The following is a 25,537-nucleotide window of genomic DNA, read 5'->3' as shown; positions in this document are numbered from 1 at the left end:
CTTGGCCTGGTTCATCTCCCAGCTTCCTGGCAAAGTTCCTGCTCCCTGAAGCAGGAAGAGGCTGAGATGGATGCCAAGGAAGTAGAGTGGTGGGCCTGGGAAGATGGCACTGCCAGGTGAGGGTGGGCACTGAGCTGTCCACCCCACCCCTGACTGGACGTGGCTGTGCTGTAGTGGGAGGGATGGCACAGGTGTGGCCATGGCACTCTGGAGATAGCCCTTCAAGGAGGAAAGTGAGCCTGGCCAGACCCCGTCAGCGATGCAGTGCCAGGACAGGAGGGGACAGCGTCTTGCTCCCAGGAGGATGCGGTCTGGGCAGGAGTCCCAGAGCCATCATGTGTTTGGAAGGCAGCTCTGCACCAGCCAAGGGACAGGAAAGCCCTCCCGCCTCCAGGGAGGTGTGTGCAGCTTTGCCAGTGCCTCTCTCCCAGGGCCATTGCCAGGTCCCGGGATGAGCAAGACTGGGCAGCCCAGGCAGGTCCTGTAGACAGCAGGGGCTGGGCTCGGGGCCAGGGACCGGGACTGGGAAGGGATGCCTGGTAGCCAGTGAGGAGCCAGGTACACAACTTGGAAAGAAATGCTTTATTTTTAGTTTCAACAGGTAGGGCAATACCTACTTCATCATGTGCTTTTATGTAAATGCCAAATAGCAAAATAACAGCTAGAAAATAAATCGTTTGTCAGTTTGGAGATCAGGTCCTTTATCTATCAAGTGTCATCTTTCCTGGAATTCAGCTGGGCTTAAGAGTAGTAAAGTATCGGGAAACGCTATAGAGAGCCAGTCTCCAGCTGCAGGATGGTGGGCCTGGCACTGACTGAATGTGGGTGGCTCAAAGCACGGGGCGGTGCAGGCGCCGTTTCTGCATTGCCTGCAGCCTCTTCTGCCGCTCAGCAAAGTTGTTCTTCAGGGTCTGCTTCAGTGCAGGCAAGATGGCACGCTCCGCTACAGGCATGGGGCTCAGAAGCAGGCTGGAGTGGGTAGAGGGACTGTCTCCGTGAGCATCCCCAGGAGAGGAGTGTGCTGGGGGTGGGGCCTGCGTGGCTCTCACGGGGCCCAGTGAAGCCTCAGCACGCTGTGCTACTGCGCTGCTGCCCTCCCTCCTCCACTCCTTCCCTGGGGCCCAGGCTGCCCCACTGTCCCCATGCCTGCAGGACTCACCATTTCTTGGGGAGGCTCTTGGTGGAGACCTTGGGGAACTGCATGGCTTCCTGGTCCCTGGGTGAAGGAGGAGTCAGCAGTGAGACCCAGACAGGCCCCCAGGGATGAGGTAGGGGTGCACCTGGCACTCACCTGGGAGAGCTAGACCCAGCCTCCTCTGGGACCACCTGGGGCCTCTGGCTCCCTTCCAGGAGGGACTTGAGGTGCTGCAGCTAAAAGGCAGGGGCAGGGGCAGTGGCATGGTGGGACCCGCAGTGGTGCCAGACTGCCCAGGGCCAACCCCTCCACGCAGGGCCTCACCTCTTGGGCCTGCAGGAGGTTGGCATTCCACAGCTGGCGGATGAGCACTTCGCACTGCTGAAGGGTGGTGGGCTTTCGCAGGTAAGGGGGAAGAGTCATCGGGGGGTACACCCCCATCATCTGCCTGCCCTGGTGCTGGCTGCCCCCTGCACAAGCAGCCCCTGCGTGAGAGGCCTCTGCCTTCTCATCTCTGAAACAGTCATTGCAGCAGCCAGAGGTGACCTGCCCAGGTGCATCTAACCACACTCCCAGCCTACCTCCCCAGGCAGCACCCAGGCCAGTGTGGGGAAGAGGGCCTGCCTCCCTTCTCCCACTGACCAGGGTGCTCTGGGCACCAGGTGAGAGTCTCTGGGAATGGGACCTGCCCCTTCCTCCCTCTGAAGGTGCCCTAGGGTCATATGTGCTTCAGTGGGTGCCCAGCTAGCTGCCAGGCTGTCCTTGGTTGTGACCCAGTGGGGCTTCTTGCTCCAGGCCTGGTCTCAGGGGACATGCAGAGATGCAGAAGCCTACCATGCATGCTGCTTGCACTGCTGAAAGTGTGTGCTTGCAGCATCCCAGGGCAGTCCTGAAAACTCAGGGACCACCAGATCCCGGCCCAGCTCTGTCCTGCTGGCCTAGTGCCCCCCAAAGGCAGGCTGTGGCCAGGGCGGCAGGCAGTGACCAGCTCTGAGAACACAAGTCACTTTTCTTGGTAAGAATATTTGTTTTCTTTTGTCTGAGAAAGTGGGTGAGGGCTGCTGCTGGCCCCTCTTTTGGGCTCAGGTCAGCCGGATACTCTGCAGGATCCCCAGGAGAGGGAGGAAGACAGCACCCACCGATGGGCAAAGCGTGGCCATCATTTGGTTTCATGAGCCCTGGAGACCGGCCCCTGGAGCAAGGGCAGAGCAGTTGTCTGACTGCAGGGCATGAGCCTAGTAAATGTAGTCCTGGGCCCTTAGGGGGCAGGCAAGCCTTACTTGGCCTGCCCTTGCACACCAGGAACCTTGTCCAGCTTGCTGTGGTGAAGTAGGGGCTCCTCTTCCAGGTCCACTTTCTGGGGGACATCAGCTTTCAAGTCTTGCTTCTTGAAGGAGCTGGGCTGGGGCCTGGCCTTGCCTTGAGAGTTGGCTGCAAGTCAGACCCGACAGGGCCAGTCACTGCAGGCACTAACAGCTGCTGCCCACACCTTCCAGGAGGAGCTGCATGTACCCAAGAAGCCCCAGCCCCTGCCCCAGGCTCCTCCTCTGTAAAGGGAAGCCTAAGGAGCGTTCTGGGAGGAATAAATGAGGTTCTGAGGGTGAAGCCCATGGGTGCTGCCTGTGAACACTCTGGAACAATCGAAAGTGGAAGCTGGCTCCATTCTGGGTAAAAGAAAACTTCAGGAGAGGCCTAGGGCCCAGGCTGCACGGGTTTCCCCTTCAAGGACAAGGCCCATCACACACCTGAGCCCATCACAGGAATGGTGGGAGCTAGGGCTGGGGCTGAGGAAGATGCCCGGCCTCCAGTGGAGGCAGAGTGGGGAGAAGAGGCTCTCTGCTCCCTGCTCACTCTGCAGAAGGTGCCATGAGCTCAGGGCTCTGTGGGCAATGCCATCCTTCCTGCATTCTGCTGGCTTGTGGTGGGGACATGGGCCAAGCAGGGCTTCTGCAGGGCAGCTAGGGCACATCCTTCTCCCGAGAAGGCCACCCAAGGAGGCCCTCCTGACCACTTGCTGCCCCTGCCTGGGCCTCACTGCCCTCTGTGACTGGCCCCAGTCCTGCCCACCCCACCAGTCCCCTCCTGGTGGTTTCAGCTTGCAGGGCTCCCTTCAGCTGCCCCTTCACCCCCAAATCCTTGAGCTTGGCCCAGCAGAGGGCTTTCAGCTCCCTGGTCAGCACCCCTAGGGGTTACCCAGGCTGGAGTCCCCGTGGGGCACTCACCTCTGTGAGCACATGGAGGATGCTAGCCTACTCACCTGGCACAGTGGAATTTGACATAGGCTTGACAGATTGGAAGCTTGACATAGAGAGGCTGCCTGCGGGAGAGTGCACAGGGTCGGCACTGCCGCCCGCAAGATGCCCATGCTCGCCTCCTGGCCCATGTGTCTGGTAGGAGCCCTCCCTCAGCCTGGCAGGGCTGTGTCCTCCCTGCTATACCCACATCCGTTGACGCAATCCCAGACCCAGCAAGCACCCACTGGAAAGGTGGTTTCCTGAAGGGCCATCTGGAAAGCAGAAGGGCTTGGGACACATGGAACACCAGGCCCCGAGGGAGAGCATGGCCTCTTTCTGTATCCCCAGCACTGCACGACTGGTACTGCCAACTGGGCCACACTTTGCCCAGACCAGCTCACTGAAGTTGCCACAGCGGCTTGGGAAAGGCCCTCATTCAACCCCATTCTCCATGTCTCCCCAGATGGGAGAGCCCTGGGCACTGCCCCAGCTGGGATGTTCCCAGGCTGGCGCCATTCACCAGTCAGATGTCCTCCTGATAGCCCCCGCCCCAAAGGTAATGGAGTAAGCTCAAGACCTCAACCCAGAATCCTAGGGTGGGTGGGGGACACCATTGGGATGGGGAAGTGCCTTGGGCAAGTGGCAAGGAAGCAGAACTCTGCTTCCTCCCCTCGTCCCCATGGTTGCTGCCCAGATAGCAGGAAAGGATCCCTGGATGGTGTGTGCCCAGAGCCCCTCCCCCAGGATGTCAGGACTCAGAGCCACTGCACTGGAAATCCTGAGCCTGGCCACAGTAGCAATCTGGGGCAAAGACACAGTGGGGCACGGGTTGCCCCAGGTGTCCCCTCCCATTCCAGGAGCTCTGTTCGGAGGAGGGAGGGTCTGGGAAGCACCCTGGGCCAGCTCCCCACTGCACTGACCTCAGGCCCTCGACTCACTGAGAGCAGCACCTGCTGTGCTTGGCTGCGTAACATCACCCAGCCATGGCTAGGGGCAGTGGCATCTGTCCAGGTCCCCCAGAACCTGTCCCCACTGGGTTGGCACACAGGGGCCAGTGCAGCCAGGTGGGCAAGGACAGTCTGGAGGGGCTTCCCTGGGTGGCAGGAGCCTCCCCTCAGGCACTGAAGGGCCCAAGTCTCACCTTTCTTCTGTAACTTCTGATTCATTATGAGCTTGTAATGGAGCTCTGAAAGCAAGCACATGCTGTCCTCAGCACTTGTGAAGCCACAGCCATTCTGGGAGAAGAAGCCTGACCTGTCCTATCCCCCTGCTGAGCCCAGGAGTCCTGGCTCCCCACTAGCTGGCTGGGCCCTGCCCCAAGGGTCCTGCTCTCCACCACGCCTTTTCAGTGAGTGTCAGGCCAGCAATGCCCCTGCCTGTTCCCTAGGCAGAGTCCACCAGGCACATCAGCCTCATTCTCCCATCTGAGATGACTACAGGGCATCCACGCTGCTGGGATCCTGGGGTACAGAGGTGAGCTCCGGAACCCCTGGCGTGGATGAGCAAATGCGGTGTCATGATCCCGTGGGTGTCAGGGACTGGGGTGAGGCTCAGAAGGGGGGTCCTGACATAGACGCCTGGAGTTGTAAGGCAGCAGCAGGGAGTGGGGCAGGAGAGGAGGCCGCAGGCACTGGTGCCCTTGCTGGAGCCCTCCTGAAGTAGGAGCCAGGAGCGGAGCCAGGAGCTGCCCACATCCTGGCGAGCCCTCTTTCTTCTCGGGCGGGCCATGGGGGTGAGGAGCTGCTAAGAGTGCAGCTGGGAAGGTGCAGCCCGAGGACAGCGTGGGCACAGGCTAAGCAGGGGCACGCATGCCCGGACCCTGTGTGTTTAGCTGGAGGACATCCACTGCGCTGCGCGCTGGCGCTTGAGCACGCTTCCCCTCTACAAAGTTTTTAACAGAGGTATGCCTGACCCTGGTGGAGAGCAAAGGGCTGGCGGGGTCAGCGTCTGAAATGTAGCGGCCCCACGAGGCAGGCAGACAGGGAGGGCACTGCCCAGGGGGTCACGCGAGTCTCCGTCCGGGGGCGGGGGACAGCTCAGCGTGGCAGCACGCAGCGTGGGCTTGTGCCCTGTGTGTCCCCAGGCGTGTGCTGGAGTTCATGGCTGTGCTTCTGTGCTGCGGGAGCCGCAGCGTTCAGGGCGCGTGGGGAGGCAGGGCCGGCCTAGGGCCCCGCGCAGGCTCACCCTTGTTCTCCCGCTTCAGGTGCTCGATCTCCTCGTGGAGCTTGACCAGCGTCTCCGAGTGCTGCTGCTGCAGGAACTGCAGGCTCTTCTCCAGGACCAGGACCCGCTTCTGCGGGTCGCTCTGCACCAGCTGCGGGCTCGGCGGCCCCAGGGACTGGACGCACACGGCGGGGCGCTGGCGCCGGCGCCACGTGACCCGCGAGCCTGGGGTCGGCGAGCTGGGGGGCCGCGACCCGGCCGCCACCCCCGCGCCGATCATATTGCCATCCCCACGCACCCTGCCGCTGCCACCGCACCCCCGGCTCAACTGCCAGGCCGCCCGGCCCGGGCCCCGTCACCATGGAAACGGGCGCCACCGAGGGGGCGGGGCGGGCGGCGGGGGCGGGGCCTGTGGCTGGTTCTTCCGGAGTGAGCAGGGATTTAAAGGCATCCAGGGCCCGGAGCGGTGGCTCAGGCCTGTCATCCCAGCACTTCCGGAGGCCGACGCGGGGATCGCTTGAGGTCAGGAGTTCGTGACCAGCCTGACCAACTTGGCAAAACGCTGTCTCTACTAAAAATACAAAAGTTAGCCGGGTGTGTTGGTGCGCGCCTGTGATCTCAGCTACTGGGGAGGCTGAGGCAGAAGAATAGCTTGAACGGGGAGGCAGAGGTTGCAGGGAGCCGAGATCGCACCGCTGCACTCCAGCCTGGGCGACAGAGCGAGACTTAAAAAAATAATAATAATAGTAATAACAAAAGGCATCCAGGCATCCTCTCCAGCCTAGGCAACATAGTGAGACCCCATCTCTATAAAAACTGACAGAAAATCCAGACATGTAGCTAGCGCCTGTAGTCCCAACTACTCGGGTGGCTGAGGTGGGAGGATAGCTTGGGGTCAGGAACTCCAGACCAGCCTGGCCAACATGGTGAAACCCCATCTCTACTAAAATATACAAAAGTTCGCCAGTGTAGTGGCACGTACATGTAATTCCAGTTACTTGGGAGGCTGAGGTGGGAGGATCTCTTGAACCCAGGAGGCGGAGGTTGCAGTGAACCAAGATCACAGCACTGCCCTTAAGCCTGGGTGACAGAGCAAGACTCCATCTTAAAAAGAAAGAAAGAAAGAAAAGGAAAAGAAAATGTGAGAAGTTGCCTGGGCACAGTGGCTCACACCTGTAATCCCAACACTTTAGGAGGACAAGGTGGGCAAATCACTTGAGGTCTGGAGTTCGAGACCAGCCTAGGCAACATGGCAAAAACCCATCTCTACTAAAAATACAAAACTTAGCCAGGTGTGGTGGTGGATGCTTGTAATTCCAGCTACTCAGGAGGCTGAGGCCAAAGAATCGCTTCAACCCAGGAGGTGAAGGTTGCAGTGAGCTGAGACCCTACCACTACACTCCATCTCGAGCAACAGAGTGAGACTCCATCTCAACAAAAAAAAAAAAAAAAAAAAAAAAAAAAAAAAAAAAAAAAAAAAAAAAAAAAAAAAAAAAAAAAAAAAAAAAACTAAGTAAAAAGAAAATGTAAGAAGTCAAAAACACAACAGAAACGAAAAGTCAGATGCATGGCTCATACCTGTAATCCCAGCACTTTGAGAGGCCAAAGCAGGAGGACCACTTGAGCTCAAGAGTTGGAGACCAGCCTGGGCAATATAGGGAGACCCTGTCTCTACAAAAAACTAAAGCTGCCAGCATGGTGGTGCACACCTGCAGCTACTCAGGAGGCTGAGACTGCAGTGAGCCATGATTGCACCACTGCACTCCAGCCTGGGTAACAGAGAGAGACCCTGTCTCAAAAAAAAAACAAGGAAAATGATTAGGAAATTTGGATCTAAAAAAAGGGAAGTGCATCAGAGAACGAATAAATGAAGATAAAATATAATCTTGTATTGTTCTTACTTTTAACAGATGACAGATTGTTCAGAATAATTATAGCAACATGTATTCAGTAATTATGGCTTATGGATGGCTGGAATGAGCAGCAGCAATGTTATTGCTGGGAGGGAGGATCTCCTAAGAGTAAAGAGAAAGTCGCTGAGGCTGGAGTGCAGTGGCAAGATTATAGCTCACTTGCAACCTGGAACTCTTGGGCTCAAGCCGTCTTCCTGCCTCAGCTTCCCTAGTAACTGGGATTGCAGGCACACACCACCATGCCTGGCTAATTTTTTTTTTTTTTTTTTGTCTTGCTATGTTGCCCAGGCTGGCCTCAAACTCCTGGGCTCAAGCAATCCTTCTACCTCAGCCTCCCAAAGTGTTGAAATTATAGGTATGAGCTTTTGTGCCTGGCATATGGTTGCTTTTGAATGTCCTAGTCCTAAATATCTGGCTCCCAAGAAGAGAGAAAAATGAAGGCAGGAGGAGGTGCTGATCCATAAAAACCTCCTGGAAGGTGTGTCCCCAGGGAGGGGGTGAGGGCTGAGAAGGGAGGTTGCAAACATGGCAGTGGAGATTGCAGTGGTGGCTGCCTGCTTCATTGTCTGCACTTCACAATCAGAAGCAGCCATCACAGATCAGAGAACAGGTCCCCAGTATTTGGAGGAAAGGCTCTTAATTGCCTGCTCTGGTTCCGGCAAGCTATAGGGAAGCTACTCGAGAAATGTATGCATGGCTGCTTGCAACACTAATTTAAATGCTAATTTCCTCTGAAAACACCCTCACCGACACACCCAGAAATAATGTGTAACCAGATATGTGTGCATCCAGTGGCCCAGACAAGTTGACATATAGAATTAACCATCACAAGTCCACCCCTTGTCAACCTGGCACCCATACACATCTCTTTAAACCATGCTTAATTTCCCAATAAATGCAATAACAAAGCCGTAGTGTTAGCAGTGGAAGGTGTCCAAGTGCAGTGAATCCGGATGGGTCTGCAGCAACTTCAGTTCTTGGTTCCTCAGAAGAAGGAATTTGACTGAGGGGCATGAGGCAGAAAAAGAGACCAAAGCAAGTTTCAGAGCAGGAGTGGAGGTTTATTTAAAAGGCTTTAGAACAAGAAGAAAGAAAAGTTCGCTTGGAAGAGACCTAAGCAGGCACGTGAAGGTCAGGTGCCGTGTTTAACCTTGATCCTACTAGACCCTTTTCCATGATCCTTCCCTTAGGGTGGGCTGCCCACATGCACAGTGCCCTCCTCACCCTTGGGAGGGGAGGGCACGCAGTGTGTTTAGGAAACTGTATGCATGCCCATCTGAAGGTCATACTCTGCCACTTTGTCTCTTCAATGCACATGTCCTGGAAGTTGCTTCTCCCTGAAATCTGCATTCAGTTAACACTTTAGTGAAACAGGTATGGCCCGTCAGGAAATGGCCTCTCCCTGGTGCCAGCTGCCAATTTGTCACTTTTATTATTTTTTCCTTTTTTATTTTTTGAGGAGACACACTCTGTCACCCAAGCTGGAGTGCAGTGGTGCCATTTTGGCTCACTGCAACCTCTGCATCCCAGGTTCAAGTGATTCTCCTGCCTCAGCCTCCCAAATAACTGGGATTAGAGGCATGTGCCACCACACTGGCTAATTTTTATATTTTTAGTAGAGATGGGATTTCACCATGTTGGCCAGCCTGGTCTCAACCTCCTGACGTCAAGTGATCTTCCTGCCTCAGCCTCCTAAAGTGTTGAGATTATAGGCGTGAGCCACTGCGCCTGGCCAAAAGGAGAAATTCTTGATTGGGAAACAATTTGATCTATTTTGGCCCCTTGCCACTTAAGAAAATTATGCAAGAATTCTGATGTAGGTCAAGGGAAGCTAGCTTAATTTTTACAGTGAGTCCTCTCTCCGGTGTGGTGGCTCACACCTGCAACCTCAGCACTTCAGGATGCAGAGGCAGGCGGATCACTGTAGCTCACGAGTTCAAGACCAGCCTGGCAACATAGTGAGACCCCGTTTCCACAAAAAAATTTAAAAAATGGCAGGGTGTGGTGGCGTGTGGCTGTAGTCCTGGCTACTTGGGATGCTGAGGCGGGAGGATTGCTTAAGTCCAGGAGTTAGAGGCTGCAGTGAGCCATGACGATGCAGTGTACTCCAGCACAGACAACATAGCAAGACCTTGTCTCAGAAAAATACGTAGTCCTCTTTCATTTATATTGGAAATGTCAGAGTTGTTGGTGAGAGCTGGCCTTTAGGGGATCTTGCTCTTGTATGTTCAAGGGGAAAGGTATAGATTTCTCCTGATCGCACAGAGCCTCTGCTTGTGGGTTGCCTGCACAAGATGATCAGAATCTGAGTCACCTTGAATCATGGGGGCACTGGTACATCCTAGAGGTAGCAGGTGTTGGTCATGGAAGAAAGTGGGCCATGAATGGGCTCCGGGGAATAGCATTGCCTGGGGAGCAAGGAGGGGGATGTGGAGGTGCAGGCGGCAAGGGTGGTGTCAGGTGAGCCTGAAGCTCCACTGCCAGAGGCTCCAGGCCACGTGGTCTGAGAAGCATCTGGATTTGGCCTGTTAACAGCAGCGAAATGTGGCCCAATGGCAAAAAGTCGAGGGCATCCTAGTGCTTGAAGAGGCAGCGGCAGCGGCAGCAGTTAGGATAAACCACTCTGGAGGCATCCCGGGGTGGAGAGATGAGGACATAGGAGCTCCTGCCTCCAGCCTGGCCTCCACCCTAGATGCTCCTCCCAGAGCTTCCACCTCCTGTGCCTGTCAGAACTGCTTCCCCTGAGTTGCTCCAACTCCAGGCCTTCCGCAGAAGTTACCTCGACCAAGTGCCTCCTGGCCAGGGACCACCCACTGCATTTTGCTTCTGCTCTCGTTCCAGCAATCACATTTTCTCTGCAGTGAGAGCGCTTGGCAAAATTTAAATCCCATTTTGTTGGCGAAGTCCCTATCCACTACCTAGAAGCAGCTGGAACCCACTGCCTGCTGCTGCCCTTGCTCCCCAGGCAGGAGCCACTGAGCGCCAGATGCTCTTGCAGCCATTGCTGTCCAGGTCTCAGCCACCAAGACCCTGCCCGCTAACTGAGCTTTGCTGTTCTTGGCTGTCAGTATGTTGTGTCTGCCCCCACTCCTGGACAGACAGTTCATTCCCCCAGCCACTCCCTCAATCCTTGGAGCTTCTGGAAGCCACAGACATGGCAGCGTATGTTCCAGGTGGTCAGCTTTTGAGACAGGGCTTCACTCTGTCACCCAGGCTCCAGTGCAGTGGTGTGATGATGGCTCACTGCAGCCTTGACCTCCTGAGCCCTAGTGATCCTCCCACCTCAGCCTCCCAAAAGTAGCTGGGGCCACAAATGTGAGCTACCATGCCTAACTTTTTGAATATTTTGTAGAGACGGGCTCTTGCTATGTTGCCCAGGCTGGGCTTAAACTCCTGGGCTCAAGTTATCTTCCCTGCCTTGGTCTCCCAAAGTGCTGGGATTACAAGTGTGAGCTACCATGCCTAACTTTTTGAATATTTTGTAGAGACGGGCTCTTGCTATGTTGCCCAGGCTGGGCTTAAACTCCTGGGCTCAAGTTATCTTCCCTGCCTTGGTCTCCCAAAGTGCTGGGATTACAGGTGTGAGCCACTGGGCCTAGCCCCAGCCGGCTTTTCATAAGGCCAACATTGATGCTGAGCAGAAGGTAAAAGTCGCATGGCTCAGACCCAGCAGGGACTTTCTGTCACAGGTACTTCAGTATTAACATGCACCTTGGTTTTGCCGCTGTCGATTCTATTGTGTCCCTGAACAAGGAAAGCAAAGGAAGCCAGAGGCCTAGGCCTGTGGACACTGGGGAGAGGGGCCGACAGGGTGCCCGATGGCGGTTTCTGCAACCCCCGCATGCTCAGGGACCCTCTGGGGTGAACCTTCTGGAGACTGAGCCCAGGTGCCAGAAGAGTCAGAAGCAAGGACAAGTTTATTCAGATCGAGTTACAAGCTTGGTTTGATTTTTGGTCACAAGTCCTAAAATGCCATTATTCTGAGTTTACATCAAAATACAAAGCCCAACATTTACAGTTTGAAAAACATTAAAGCAAACCCCCACCACCCCACACCAAAAACAAAGGCTTGGTTTGAAAATCACCACCAAGATGCTGTTCTCCCTGGCGTGTCTGTGGGGGAATGAAGGTGTGGGAGACCCCATGCTGGTTTCTGTCAGAGAATCTGTAGTTTTGAATACTTAAGTATCATTAAACGGTTGCTGTGTCTTTGAGTACTTGATGTTAGTGAAGCTGCGATGCTTCTGATCATCTTTGGCTGCAGAGCAGAAACTGGCAGGATCTGACCCCATCAACCCAGCAGTGTCCCCAGCACCTGAGGACCAGCACCCGTCTGTGACAAGGCACGGGCTGGCTGCTGCTCTGGGTGATGTGCTCGATGGACTGCGGTCTGCAGTGAAGCACCCGGGCTCGGGAGAATCTCAGGCTCCTGAAACATGAAATTCTATGGGCCAGTCTTGGAACAGCTAGGAGAACATGAAGAATGCCCCTCACTCACAGTGAAGAATCAGAGAGCCACTCTCTCTTTTTTTGCATCTGATGTGTAAGCAGAGAACCACTCCTAGTGTTTTCAGGGCTCTTTTGGAAACTTTGATTCTTCCCTGGAGTGGAGGCTGAGCCACCATACTGGTCCCACACGGGGAGAAGAGGCACCACAACCCACTCTGCCCACCTCAAGGCCAGCCAGTGGGCAAGCCAAGCCTGAGCGGCTGCTGGCACACTGGCTCCTGAGCTTGATGCAGCAGAGTACCCAAATGGACACTGGAAAAAAGTTCCTGAGAGCTGGCTTGGCGATGAGTCCTTGGTGGAGGGAGGGAGGAGCTGGCGCTGAGCTCTGTGCCGTCTGCCACAGAGCATGGCTGTTGAGCCCAGTAGCCGCTGCTTCTTTGCTTCACCCTGCCTGCCCTCCCTTCTCAGTTCTGTTTCTGTCAGATGCCTCTGTGGCTGCAGGAAACACCCCCAAGAAACCAGAGGATGACCATATTCCCTCCTGGAGGAGTTCTCAGTCCTCTCAGGCCAAGGGTGGGGCTGTGTGGCAAATCCCCCCATGCTCTGAAGGCAGCTGGCGCCCTCAGGGCTGGTGCAGCTTCCCCCGCTCTGTCAGCAGCGTCATGGCTGAGGCGTAGAGGATGTAGCCCAGGGCGAGCAGCAGTGCACAAGGGAGGGGCCCAATGCAGAACAGGGAGGCCACAAAGAAGGCCAGCAGCAGTGAAAGCAGTGTTCGGTAGCTGCCCAGGAAGCGCAGGCTGAGCCTGGGGCCGCGGGCATGGCCGGCCACCTGCGTCTGCCCTACGGGGCTCAGCAGGTGCCTGCTGGCCACCCCAGGTTCTGTCAGGTGGTAGCGACAGAAGCTACCGAGGAAGTCGTCCCGGGAACACAGGGCCACCATCTGGCCTGCAAACTGAAGCACAAACAGAGGCACGGTGGCATGGGGAGGTGGCACCACAGGCCTCAGGACAGCAGCGCCCCACCCCCACAGGCCACCCCAGGACTGCATCCCAAGCAGGAGCATCCAGAACCCTCTCTGAAGAGGCCAGGCCAGCCTTCCTGCCCACTCACTCTGTGGTTGATGGCAGACGACAGCCTGAAGAGTGCACGGACCAAGCTGGCGATCTCATAGCTCCGGATGGGCTGCAGCTCCGGGTCTCCCTGGTACTCAATTTCAAACCTGCGCAGCCCGTTGATGATCTAGAAACCCAGGCCATGCGGATGGGTCAGAAAACACAGCCTTGCACACAACTCAGAGGAGCCGAGTGGCCTCTGCTCATGGGGGAGGAGGGAGCTGGGGATGGGTCAGGGGCCAGTCCACACACCTCTGGGACCCCGACCTCTCACCTGGTACCGGCCCAGGGGCGTGAGGATGAGTCCGTCCTCACCCACGATGCAGTCAGGCAGCTGCTTCTTTCCATTCTCATCCTGCGTGGTGCCCAAGGCGAGTGTGAACTGCCGGAGCTGCGCATCGCTGAGCTGCCAGAGAGAAGCGCCTCTGCCCTCAGCGTCAAGATGAAAGGAGGGAACTGGTCTTCACCCCACTGGCTTCCAACAGTGGCAACAAGGGGACCCAGACATGACGTTTGGGGTGTGGGCCTGTCTCCCACAACACTGGGTCCAACTGTGTGGTGCCTGGGACTTGGTATGTGGCTGACCACGGGCTGGGGGCAGTGACTCCTGTGGGGAAGGGGATCCCGATGGCTGTGGGACAGGCCCCATAGCTCATACCCTGAATATCTGACGCAGGTACTCCAGGGCCTTCTCCAGGTATTCGTCCGTCTTCCGGACGCTGTCCTGCCCCATCTCATCCAGGTCATTGGCTGGGTAGGAGCCATTGGTGTCTGTGGGGCCAAAGCCCAGCCACGACAGGAAGGAGTAGCCAGCTGGGCTCTCCGCACACTGATCTGAGATGGACTTGGCCGTGTGCTTGGCCTGCGTGATGAGCTGAGCGAGGCGCAGGACCTACAAGGGAGGTGCGGGCAGGTCACCGGCAGGACAGGCCTGTGCTACCATCCAGGCAAGCCGGCCGGGGGCCCCAAGAACAATGCACAGCCAGACCTCTGAGCGCCAGGAAGAGCAGCTTCCACTAGAGGACTTTTAAAGACCAAAGGATGATCTTCTAAATGTGAAATTTCCCCACAAACACTGCCTTTGTTATCAGGAAAAAAGGAGACTTTACTGAAATGGTGGAAGGGGATGCGGCATCAACTCTACACCCAGCCTCCCTCCTTCCCGCCGGAACCAGCACCTCCCGGGCTCTGCTCAGCCCCACGGCTCCAGGGGTCCTGAGGACAGGCCCCGCCGATCCACTCACCAGGGTGCGGGCCTCGGGCCCGAACATCGGGGTGTACTTGCAGTCCTGGCCCTCCAGGCTGTACACGTGGCTCTTCACCTTGAAGGAGGCATCAGTGACTGCTGGTGGCCACGGTGACAGGAAGCTGCCAGTGAATGTGGGGGCCGTGAAGAGTCGGTGCTGGCGGTGGGGGATAACCAGCTCTGGCTCCAGGAACAGCTGCTCACCTGGAAGGCAGGAGATGAACTGGTGCCCATTTCCAGGGCACAGAGTACCCACTGCTGCCGTTAGGATTCTGGGGTGTCTGTGAGGTGTCTGGGGAGCCATGATCCAGAGGTGTTCTCCTGAGGCCCTGCCTGGCAGCATCTCCCACACAGTAGGCGGCTGACGCAAGCCCCCAGCAGTGTTTGTAGGAGGCAAACACCAGACGGAGCAACAGAAACCAACACCCAACCCAGCCAGGATAAATGCATGGCAGAGACCAGGCTCACCTCCTGAGATGGCCGCCACGAGTCACCTTGGAGAAATGGTGGGGCCACGGGGCCACAGCTTGGACTGTGCAGCCCCACTCTGTCGGCACACCTGTGGTCCCCTGCCTAGTGCCTGGTGGCTGCAGGGCAGGCAGGGTTCAGCCAGTCTGACTTCACTGCATAGATGTGCCCCAGGAGTCTCCATAGCATCCTTTATCAGGGCCCACTCTAGAAGCATGGGTCCCTCTTAAAGGGCAGCCACCACCAGCGAAGGGCCTGACCCTGCTCTGTCAGGCTGCCCCATGCTGAGGACTTACCTTTCTGGATCATCTCAGCCAGGTTGGGCTGGGCAAAGACTTTAGCCACTCGGAACACCATGAGTGCATGCTTGGGGCTGACCAGGTCTGTGCGGAGCGCGCGGTTCAGGAAGCCCACGAACAGCTTGGTGTACATCAGCAGGTTCTCCTGGACAAAGGGCGCCCTGGGGACCGAGGTGGCAGGTAGGGGTCAGCTTTCCCAATGGAGGTGGGGCTGCAGCAGTCCATGCCCCTAACGCCCCTGCTTGTCCTTTGGCTTACAGACTCTCCCTGGCCAAGGTGACAAGCTGTCATAGAGGACAGCTGAGGGGGCCATGGGTGGGCAGGGCGGAGGCAGGTGAGATCCAGGCCCTCTGAGGACACTGTGTCCTTAGCAAGGCTGCGGCCCATTCCAAGTGGACTGAGACCACCACGGCAGAGGCCGGCCCAGAGCCTGAGGGAAGGGCCCCCAGAGGATTCAAAGGGGAAGGCCTTGGGCAAGGAGGGGAGAGGCCAGTGGCCACACCAGGTGCCACGGAGGCCTGGGGTCTGCTGTCAGGATCAAGCAGGGGCTGGGGGAAGGCAGCCACAGCTCTCCTCTGTGTTGGTGAGGAAGGGTCAACAAGGGATGGTTTGGGATCACTGTGAACATTCGTCTGGGCCAGATGAGAGAAGGGACAGGGCAGGATGGGTCACCCACTGCTTCCATGAGAAATCAATTCTAGGGCCTGGCAAAGTTGAGCCTAGGAAAGGTTGGTCTGTGCTCCACTCGTCAGGGGCTGGGAGAGGAGCCCAGGAGGCCGCCAGGGCCAGGCTGACCACAGCACAGGCTGCTGGCTTGGCCTCCACCCACCGGAGCAACATCCACCGGGGGAGCCAGTGGCACCGAGGCTCACCATTTCTCCGACACACACCGGGGCTGGGAGTCGCTGCCCGGAGGCTGCTTGTCAGGCGCATACCGCCACGGCTGCAGGTAGCTCAGCCACATCTCCAGGACCTGTGAACGAGGTGTGTGCTGAGGGCCCAGTGGCTGGGGGCCAAATCCTCCAGTGGCTTGGAGCCTGGGTCCCAGGCAGCAGCTGGGTGGGACTGGCTCTGCCCATGTCCCCCAGAGGGCTGGAGAGAGATGCACACAGCCCAGTGAGGACTGGCTCTCTTGCTGGCCCTTCAGAAGCCAGGGTCGTGGGCGAGCTTTTCCTAGCCCAGGGGACCCAGTGCTCCGTGGTTGGATAAGGGTAAGAACCTGTCCGGCACCAGACATATGGGAAGGGCAGGGCTTTCCTGAGGGCTGGCTTTGGAAACTGAAACAGAAAGAACAATGTGGCTTCCCAGGCCCCCTCCTTGCCAAGGCCTGTGACTACACTTGCTGTCTTCCTTCATCTGCCCCAGAGGACCTCCCTCCTCGGGGCACACAGAGGACCCAGGCACAAATGTGATGGGGCCAACACTCACAGCTCTGAATGATGCATCCAGGGGCCAGTGGCCAAAGCAATGCTGCAGGAAGAGGTAGAGTTTCTGCTGGACGAACCTTGGGACAGCGGCCCTGCAGGGGATGGGGAGGGTCACCTGCCGCTTGCCCGGTAAGGAGGCCCTGCTCACAGATGAGCCTGAGGCTCCCATCAGCGAGGGTCGGCTCCACCCGGCACGTATGGGAAGCTTAGCCCCATTCTTCGGAGGAAGAAATAGAGGTTAAGAGAGGTCAGGGAATCTCCCAAGGACACACAGCACACAGGCAGCGAGTCAGTGTGGTTCTTGCACACACCTCACCTCAGTCCCACACAGACAGCCCCGGTGGGCCTGGGAGCCAGGGCAGCCCCAGCCCTTTTCCTGACAGGGGTGGGAGAAGCAAGAGACAACAGCATGGCAGGGTCTCTCTGGCCAGTATGGGGAGAGGCTCTGGGAGTCAGCTGGGCGGGTGTGAAGGCATCTGCCTAGGCCTCCAGAGGCATCATGTGCTCTATGGGCAGGAAGGGACTCCCCCCAATGCCCTGGGGAGAGGTCACGGTGGGTGACACCTGAGGAGGGAAAAGCAGAAGAGACAGCAGCGGCGGAAAGCCGCAAGGGCCACCCACCGTTTGAACTCCTCCAGGGGGCTGGTGGCATGAGAGTGGGCAGAGGGCGAGGCCTGCTCTGGCTTCAGGCTGTTGGCAAAGGCGTGCAGGTGTTTCAACAGCAAGCGCACCACCAGCACATGCTCCTCAGTGGGTGTGAACGACTCCTAGGTGGAGAAGCAGGGGTCAGGATCAGGGAAGGGCCACAGCGCCCACAGCACTCGGCATCCAGGTCTGACCACATCCCACCCCGGGCCGGTTGCTCTGCTTCCCTACAGGAGGCATGAGCCAGTCCAGGAGTGGGGCCACCCCCTGGGGCCCACTGTGCCTGGCACCCAGAGGATGTGCCTTGCACTGCTTGGTCTGAACTACAACCAGCCTGTGGTAGGGAAGTGCTTGGACCAGTACCCACACAGCCCACCCGGGGGAGGGCTTGCTAAGACAGACATATCTCCAGAGGGCCTCCCAGCCCTGCTTCTGAACTGCTGCATACCCACAGTGAGTAGCACAGTCCGCAGCCCACCAAGCGATGCCCTCGGGCACTGCTGCCTGCCTTGATCCTCAGGGCAGAAGGCTGGTGTCACCCCCAAGCTCTGGATCCAGGGTCTCCCACCTGCCTCCCAAGTGTGTGCAGAAAGCACATGGAACCCAGGTGAGGTGCCTCAGACCTGTACCCAGCATGTTAGGAGGCTGCGGTAGAAAGACTCCTAAGGCCAGAAATTCGAGATTAGCCTGGACAACATAGGGAGACCCTGACTCTACGAAAAATTTTAAAAAGTTTGCTGGGCATGGTGGTGCACACCTATAGACCTAGTGACTCAGGAGGCTAGAGTGGGAGGATCGCTTGAGCCCAGGAGTTCAAGGCTGCAGTAAGCTAGGATCATGCCACTGCACTCCAACCTGGATGACAGAGTAAGACCTTATTCAAAAATAAGAATCCCATGGCTTTGCTTTCCTCCCCAATTCCTTCCACCTATTCCTTATTCTGGACACAGCCAGGTGAGGGCTTGGCCCATGAGAAGCCCCTGGCGTCACTTCCTCTGTTGCCCAAGGACCTGTGGTCAGGAAAACCCCAAGACAAAAGCAGTCAAGCATACAAGACCAAACTTTTTTTTTTCTTGAGACAAGGTCTCCCTCTGTCACTCAGGCTGGAGCGCAGTGACACGATCTCAGCTCACTGCAACCTCTGCCTCCCAGGTTCAAGTGCCTTAGCCACCCGAGTAGCTGGGACTACAAGTGTGCCCCACCACACACAGCTAGTTTTTGTATTTTTAGTAGAGATGGGGTTTGATCATGATGGCCAGTCTGGTCTTGAACTCCTGACCTCAGGTGATCCACCCACCTTGGCCTCCCAAAATGCTGGGATTACAAGCCAAACTTTTGATTTGTAACAAAATCATGCCTCAGCATAGGGCAATCGCATGGAACCTTCACAGGCTATTTTCCTACATTTGCTGAGCCAAACTTCTCCCTCAGCTCTGCACCCCTCCTGGGCCGCCATGTTCCCACATGGAGTCCCTGGTCACAGTCATACCTGCTTGCTTCTTAAGGATGTGTCCCCAAAGCCCCACATTTCCCACTGGGTCCAGCCTCACAGCACCTCAGCTCACACCGCCTGGGCCTCGCTGGTCACCCCTCCCACCATGGGGTTTGCCAGATGCGTCCTGGACACTGCCCTCCCTCTCTGGCCCAAGCCCTCAGGTCCCTCCTCTGCAGTGGCTCCTGTGGAGCAGGGGTGCCTCGGTGTGCTGTGGCCACCATCCCAGCCCACTGGCACACAGGGGCCAGCACGTTTTCTCATCTTGTGCTCAAATTCCCGTTCAATCACGTGTGCTCCTTCCCAGGTAAATGGGACAGATTCTGGCTGCGAGCACAGCTCGTCTCCTCAGGCTCTCCAAGATTTGTTAACTCTGACATCCCTGAGCCCCTACGGGTCTGAACTTAGCTTCACTGACCTCAAATCCATCCACATGCTTGTCATTTTTGCCTAGACATCCACAGCCTCTAAGAGGTTACCACCTATTATCATCTGCCTCTGGAGGTGTGCACAAGTGGCCAGGGCTCCCCGGTGAAGGCCAGGCCCTGGCCAGGTTGTTAAGGACTGACAGCCTCTGTGGGCTATAGGGCCAAGCCCCAGGTCATCCCCACCCCCCTGCCTCACACACAGGCTCTGAGTCATAGAACCTCCAGGCTGGGTGACAGTTCTGAACAAGGCAGAACCCACACTACCCGTAAGTCCCAGGCCTCTGTGTCTTCAGCTCCTTCCTGAGTGCCAGACCCTGCAGGGTGTGGGTGAACCGGGCCACTGCAGAGGCCTGAGGACTCCAGCTCTTCAAATCAGGGCCAAGCACGGGCCTCCAACACTGGAGAGCTTGTGACACCTCCACTGATCGGCAGCCTGGCCAGCCAGGGCCACATGCCCACATGCCTCGTTCTGCCACACAGTCACCACCCCCACCCCCAACCAAGCTGGTCTGCAAAGCCAGGGGCTAGGCCAGGCTGGGGGCTGACCCCTGCCTCCCCCAACACAGGGGCTTCGTTCTGCCTGGAACTAGTCTCTGAGTCACCAGCGGCCGGCCCTGGCTGGCCCCCTGCTTTGCCAGACACAGACATGTACTCTGGGCAGGGGGAAGGGAACAAATGAGCGCAGCCAGTACTTGGTAGGCGTGGAGGGCCTGGAGGCTGGGTTGGGCGGGGCTGTAGAGGGCGCTGGAGACACTGAGTCGGTAGTGCAGAACCTCCAGCTGAGACAAGGAACAGAAAGAAGCCGGAAGGGGCAGAAGAGCAGAGGACAGGAGGATGGGGTGGGGAAGGGGGGAGGGAGGACCGGACACGGGAAGGGCAAGCAGAGAGAGAAAGAGCAATGAGAATGAGCCCAGAAGTGAGGAGAAAAAACAAAAACAAAAGCACGGTCAGTGACAATCCAAACAATGGCAGTCCCAGCAGCTGCGGGCCAGCGCAGCTCCCCCCTCCGCAGTCAGGCCAGGGCTGTGGCCGCACTCTCCTCAGCCTTGGAGGCCCAGGCAAGTGGACCCTCCAGGTTACCTGGGTGGCCCCTCAATGTCACTGGGGCCTAAAGACCTCCCCAGCTCATTGGAAGGGCCCAACTCACTGCCCTTCCAGATGGGGCCCACTCTCCCCAGTGACTCTGAGGTCACACTGTGTGTGGTACATGCACACCAGAGCCCTCCAAGAGCCCAGGGCCCTCGCTGGGACATGCTCCCAGCCACCATGACCTCAAGGTCCTGAGGCTCAGAAAAACCAGTGGAGCATGTCCCAGGAGGAGGACTCTGCACAGAAAAGACACATTGACTGGATTTCCTGGGTTATCTTGAGAAATTTACCAAATTGGTATAAGACATGACCAATTCCTTTGTGTCTAGAACTCAATGTCCCCTCCATGAGTGGCTCTCTGAGAATGAGAACAGGTCCCCAGGGCTAGCACAGAGATGAGCACAGGCTCAGGCCACCACGCCCTGCTCTCCACACCTCACAGTCTGGAGGTCAGCTGAGGCGGTGTGCACATCAGTTCTGACTCCAGAAGGCAGCCTCTCCTACTGCACCAGGAACTCCTACCTCCAGATACAGTAGGCTCCCAAGGCGGGATCTGGCCACAGCCACACACACCCAGAGGCAGCAGGAACCTGAGGCTGAGCTGGCTCCTAGTCAGAACCCTCCAACCTACTGCCCCGCAGCACCACAGCCTGCTGAAGCACCCCTCAGCCCAGTGCAACCAGAGCCAGCCTGGCACACACCTTGTCCTGCGAGCAGCATGCCCCCTGCCCAAGCAGCGCATCCAACGGACTCCACACAGGAGAGATCAGAACACATGCCAGACACCATGACACGTACAGCAGCGCAGGGAGCTGTTGCCCTCCATAGCCTTCCTTGTGCCAGACCTGAGGTTCAGGCAGGAATCAGACGCAATTCCCTAGTGTGGTCTCTGCCCTCGCCTGCAGGAACACAGTGGCCTGCAGCGCCATGGCCATGCTCACTACCCACAGCGCCAATGGGGAGCAAGCATGTACCCTAGACTCGACCAGGGTGAGGAGGACGACCCCAGGAACCTCACTTCCTGCATCTGGAAATAAGGGCTGGCAGGGATGGGCAAGGATTTCTGTATGGCAGGTGCAGTACAGGCCCGGGCAAGTGGCAAGAAGCCTTGGGGACATGGACCTCCATAGCTGCCTTTCTCTGGCTCCCACCTACCCAGTTTTCTCGTGTTTTGCCTCAACTGCAAGAGGCGAACAGTGGAGCATCTCTGGGCCCTTGGTCCAACCACTGCAAGTCACTCTGAGCAGGGCCCACCCACCCCAAGGTCTGGCCAAGAGGAAGCAAATGTGGGGAAGAAGGAAACGACACCTCCTGCCCTCCACAGGAACAGCCTCCATCCTTCCCCTGGCCCATGAGGACACAGAGTCCTCACAGGCAACAGCCCGAAAGAGCCTCTCTGGCTGGCCCTTGAAAGCAGGTGTGCTTCCGTTCGCTCAGAACGCAGAACAGAAACACAATGCAGTGCAGCGGCCCCTGCCCCTGCCAGGTCATGCCACATGCACAAGTGCTGAGTGAGCGTCCCAGAGCCCTGCGTGAGGAGCGGGCCTTGGCAACAACCAGGCCCCCAGGCACCGCCAGGCACATGCGGCAAGTCTGCTCTGGAACCAGGAAGGCACTGCAGGCTCTTTGTGACTCAGGAGGCCCAAGATGGGGTCCTCAGCTTTTCCCCATTCTCCTCCTATGTGATGCTGAGTGTGAGGAACTGGGGGATGCTATGCTCTAAGACGGCCTCCACACAGCAAAGCATCGGGCCATAGAACTGGCTGCAGAGACCATGGCAGAAGCAGACCCACAGCTCTTCCCCAGAAGCCCTCAATAATTTTGTCAGCGACAAAGCCAAAGTTTCCCAAGCACACTGATGCACAGACGCTGTGGGCGCCAGACGACACAGCTCATCTCAGGTGGGGGCTCAGATGTGCGTGAGTTAAGCTGCTGCATGGAGGGTGACTGATTAGGGATCTAAGATCCATCCAGCCGCTTTCTCATTCTGACCAGTCCAGGGGGGTGCTAGCTCCAGGGACAGCAGGAGCAATCCAGGGCCTCTGCCACCTCCATGCATCTGCGAGCAGCATGCTGCTCAAAGACGGAGCAGGGAGAGGTAAAGAGGAGGCAGGCCAGGTCACATGCAGGAGGTCGCCAGGCCCCACCCACCAGAAGGACTGCTTGCTCAAGCTCTGGAGGAGGTGGGTGAGTAGGGGGTGGGGGGGCAAGCAAAGGATGCTCCAGGCCACCCCTTCATGGGAAAGCACAAAGGCACTGCTGATGGTCGAGGAAACAGATGAGAACATAGCTCCCAAAGGAACCGCAGCTCCCCCGCTCCCAGAGCAAGAGTACCACAACCTCATCTGTTCCTGCTGCCAGGGAGGGGGCTCATGAAGCTACACAGGGAGGGCCCTGGAGAGGCCAGACCTCCAGGCCTCAGGTGTCTACACATCAGGGTGCAACACCCTCTGTCCCCCACCAGGAACTAGAGAAAGATGTCCACCTTTTATTCGGCTTCTGAGTGACAGGTGGGTGATGGGTTTCTGCTTCCCACCATGCAGCCTGTGAAAACTCACTCAGAGGCAGGATAAGAACCAGAAGGCTGAGCAGGGTCAGCAGCAGGAGGTGGGAAGAAAAACTGTGCAAACATACCTTGGCGTGAGGGGACTGCATTTTTTGGTACATCTCCAAAGAATAGTGGTGAAGCCACATTTCAACAAAAACCTGCAAAAAAGCATTAGCTAGTCAAACCATTCTTGACAACAGTGCCAGACCATTCAGTGGGGAAAGGACAGTGTCTCCAACAAGCAGAGCTGGGAACACAGAATATCCACATGCACAACAGTGAAGCTGGGCCCTTCCCTCACACCCTCACCAAAAAATAACTCAAAGTGGATATGACCTGAGGATAGAAACTAAAACCTTCGTTCTCAGAAGAAAACTTGGGAGAAAGCTTCATAACGCTGGATTTGGCAGTGATTAATTAGATATGACGCCCAAAGCACAGCAACTAGACTTCATCAAAATCAACACTCTTGAGCATCAAAAGATACTACTGGTAGAGTAAAAAGGCAACCAGCAGGCATGGTGGCTCAGCCTTGTCATCCCAGTGCTTTGAGAAGCTGAGGTGGATAGGCCGCTTGAGGCAGATAGACCACTTGAGGCCAGAAGTTCAAGACCAGCCTAGCCAACATAGTGAACATCCGTCTCTATCAAAAATAGAAAAATTAGCTGGGTGTGGTAGGGTACACCTCTAGTCCCAGCTACTTGGGAGTCTGAGGTGTGAGGACTGCTTGAGCCCAGGAGTTTGAGGCTGCAGTGAGCCGAGATTGCGCCACTGCACTCCAGCCTGGCAACAGAATTAGCCCTTTGAAGAAAAAAAGGCTGGGCGCAGTGGCTCATGCTTGTAATACCAGCACTTTGGGAGGCTGAAGTGGGTGGATCACCTGAGGTCAGGAGTTCGAGACCAGCCTGACCAACATGGAGAAACCCTCGTCTCTGCTAAAAATACAAAATTAGCCAGGTGTGGTGGCGCATGCCTATAATCCCAGCTTAGCTACTTGGGAGGCTGAGGCAGGATAATCACTTGAACCCAGGAGGCGGAGGTTGCAGTGAGCCAAGAACATGCCATTGCACATCAGCCTCAGCAACTCCTTCTCAAAGAAGGGTGAAACTCCGTCTCAAAAAAAAAGCAACTCAAGTGTCTACTGAGAGATGAATAAATAAACACAATGTGGTACATCCATACAATGGAACACTCTTCAGCCTTGAAAAGCAAGGAAATTCTGACACATTATACAACATCGATTAATCTTTAGTCCATTATGCTATGTGAAGCACGCTAGTCACACACAAATAAGTACTGTGTGCTACAGATAAATACTCTAGGCATGAGATCTAGGAGTCAAATCCATAGGAACAGAAAGCAGAATTGTGGTTGCCAAGGCCTGGGTGGGGAACTGTTTAACGGGTTTTTTTTTTAAGTTAAAAGAGATGGAGTCTCACTTTGTTGGCCAGGCTGGTCTTGAACTCCTGGCCTCGACTAATCCTTCCCTGCTTGGCCTCTCAAAGCACTAAGATGACAGGTGTGAGGCCCCTGTGGCCGGGCTGATTTAGTTTCAGTTTTGCAAGATGAAAAACATTCTGGAGATTAGATGTACAACAATGTGAATGTATTTAACACTACTGACTGTACATTTCAAAATGGTTAAGACAGTAAATTTTAGGTCATGTATATTTTATAATTAAAATGTTCTTAATTAAAAAAATAAAAAGGGCCAAGTGCGGTGGCTCACACCTGTCATCCCAGCACTTTGGGAGGCTGAGGTAAGTGGATCACTTGAGGTCTGGAGTTTGAGACCAGCCTGGCCAACATGGTGAAATCCTGTCTCTGTTAAAAATGCAAAAATTAGCTGAGTGTGGCAGCAGTTGTCTGTAATCCTAGCTACTCAGGAGGCTGTGGCAAGAGAATCACTTAAACCTGAGAGGTGGAGGTTGCAGTGAGCCAAGATTGTGCCACTACACTCCAGCCTGGGAAACAGAGGGAGACTCCATCTCAAAAAAAAAAAAAACATCAATGCTTTGATCCAGGAAACAGCAGAACCTTCCAGTTCTGCCCTATAAGCCTGTTTCATGGTCTCCTGCCCTCTTCACGGCCAGCAGAGCCCACAGTCCACACAGCCAAGAGCCATCTGGGCACCATGGTCCCCTGTGTGAACAGGGGCAATGGTTCTTACCATTCCATCCCCCAAGGATGTTGTGAAATGGCGTGGAGACTTCAAAAACTGCAGCACCCCACATACCAGGAGTTATATACATGGTGGGAGATAAAATGCTATCTTATTTACATGACAGGTTGTCAACAGTGAGGCCGTGGCTATCAAGTCAACCCCAGGGTCCAGTGTCAGAAGCAGCGCCTGCCGAATCTCTCTGAGGTGTGCAGAGAAGACACAGCTGAGACTTGGGAGTTGGCCAGCACTCAGGATGCAAGCCAGCCCATACCAACCTGAGAGGCTGGAGCTTCTCTGGGCAGACAAAGGAATCTGTCAACTACTACTTGGATCCTCTGAATCAATGGGAGGCCTGTAGAGGCTGCACAGATCCCTCACCATTCAGTGTCATACAAATGCTACTGGGGCAGGGCTTAATATCCACATGACGGTAATCACAGGAAACACCTCCAACCACACGGTAGATGGAAACCAAAAGACTGCAACAATTATATTACCACAGGCAAAATGAAACAACTCCTATGGACAAGGGATCCTGGGATGAAAAACACCATCAATTAAATATAAGTTAGAAGGATGGGCAGATTTATTTTCATGTTTTCTAAATGTCATAGAAGGAAAATACCAACAATTTAGATCAGCCCCAGGCCGAGGGGCCATCTCTGGGACTCTGTCCCACATAATGGAAGGTGGCTGAACAGTTTCTTTTTTTTTTTTTTTTTTTA

General features: G+C 56.1%; 2 protein-coding genes across 19 annotated transcripts in view; both read right to left on the bottom strand.

The window, feature by feature from the left end:
- Positions 1 to 562: 562 nt before the first annotated feature.
- CCDC74B (coiled-coil domain containing 74B) lies at positions 563 to 6,105 on the bottom strand. 3 transcript variants are annotated; one of them, XM_017520898.2, is made up of 8 exons: positions 5,554 to 6,105; positions 4,511 to 4,555; positions 3,393 to 3,452; positions 2,416 to 2,566; positions 1,460 to 1,649; positions 1,292 to 1,371; positions 1,160 to 1,216; positions 563 to 969 (listed from the first exon to the last, which is right to left on the bottom strand). In XM_017520898.2, exons 1-8 carry the CDS (start codon positions 5,810 to 5,812, stop codon positions 831 to 833), a joined length of 981 nt encoding a protein of 326 aa, XP_017376387.1. In that variant the 5' UTR covers positions 5,813 to 6,105; the 3' UTR covers positions 563 to 830. The 3 variants fall into 3 exon arrangements, with proteins under 3 accessions (XP_017376387.1, XP_017376388.1, XP_017376389.1); XM_017520899.2 differs by lacking the exon at positions 3,393 to 3,452; XM_017520900.2 differs by lacking the exons at positions 3,393 to 3,452; positions 4,511 to 4,555 and having other exon boundaries at positions 5,554 to 5,896.
- Positions 6,106 to 11,344: 5,239 nt separating this feature from the next.
- The window catches only part of SMPD4 (sphingomyelin phosphodiesterase 4), a 27,567-nt gene continuing 13,374 nt past the window's right edge, over positions 11,345 to 25,537 (bottom strand). For 8 of the 16 annotated variants that reach the window (XM_017520868.2, XM_017520869.2, XM_017520867.2 and 5 more), the window contains 11 exons: positions 22,735 to 22,806; positions 19,704 to 19,790; positions 17,068 to 17,213; positions 16,448 to 16,538; positions 15,892 to 15,992; positions 15,017 to 15,180; positions 14,251 to 14,456; positions 13,665 to 13,898; positions 13,281 to 13,412; positions 13,005 to 13,133; positions 11,345 to 12,846 (listed from right to left, as the gene is read on the bottom strand). In XM_017520868.2, the coding sequence (XP_017376357.1) occupies positions 12,517 to 12,846; positions 13,005 to 13,133; positions 13,281 to 13,412; positions 13,665 to 13,898; positions 14,251 to 14,456; positions 15,017 to 15,180; positions 15,892 to 15,992; positions 16,448 to 16,538; positions 17,068 to 17,213; positions 19,704 to 19,790; positions 22,735 to 22,806 (1,692 nt within the window). In that variant the 3' untranslated portion in view covers positions 11,345 to 12,516. The remainder of the gene's footprint in view (positions 12,847 to 13,004; positions 13,134 to 13,280; positions 13,413 to 13,664; positions 13,899 to 14,250; positions 14,457 to 15,016; positions 15,181 to 15,891; positions 15,993 to 16,447; positions 16,539 to 17,067; positions 17,214 to 19,703; positions 19,791 to 22,734; positions 22,807 to 25,537) is intronic. The other 8 variants (XM_017520872.2, XM_017520875.1, XM_017520866.2 and 5 more) reach the window with 6 other exon arrangements.

The sequence above is a fragment of the Cebus imitator genome, unplaced genomic scaffold, assembly GCF_001604975.1.
Source record: "Cebus imitator isolate Cc_AM_T3 unplaced genomic scaffold, Cebus_imitator-1.0 Scaffold895, whole genome shotgun sequence".
Taxonomy (NCBI): Eukaryota; Metazoa; Chordata; class Mammalia; order Primates; family Cebidae; genus Cebus; species Cebus imitator.
The sequence above is the reverse complement of the archived record's forward strand: the minus strand, read 5'-3'. Positions and strand labels throughout refer to the sequence as shown.

Coding starts and splice junctions, on each gene's coding strand:
- CCDC74B (XM_017520898.2), bottom strand. CDS start 5,812: ATGATCGGCGCGGGGGTGGCGGCCGGGTCGCGGCCCCCCAGCTCGCCG. Junction 2,567..3,392: donor GTCAAATTCCACTGTGCCAG/GTGAGTAGGCTA, acceptor TCTGACTTGCAG/CCAACTCTCAAGGCAAGGCC. Junction 1,217..1,291: donor GCTGGGTCTAGCTCTCCCAG/GTGAGTGCCAGG, acceptor TCCTTCACCCAG/GGACCAGGAAGCCATGCAGT.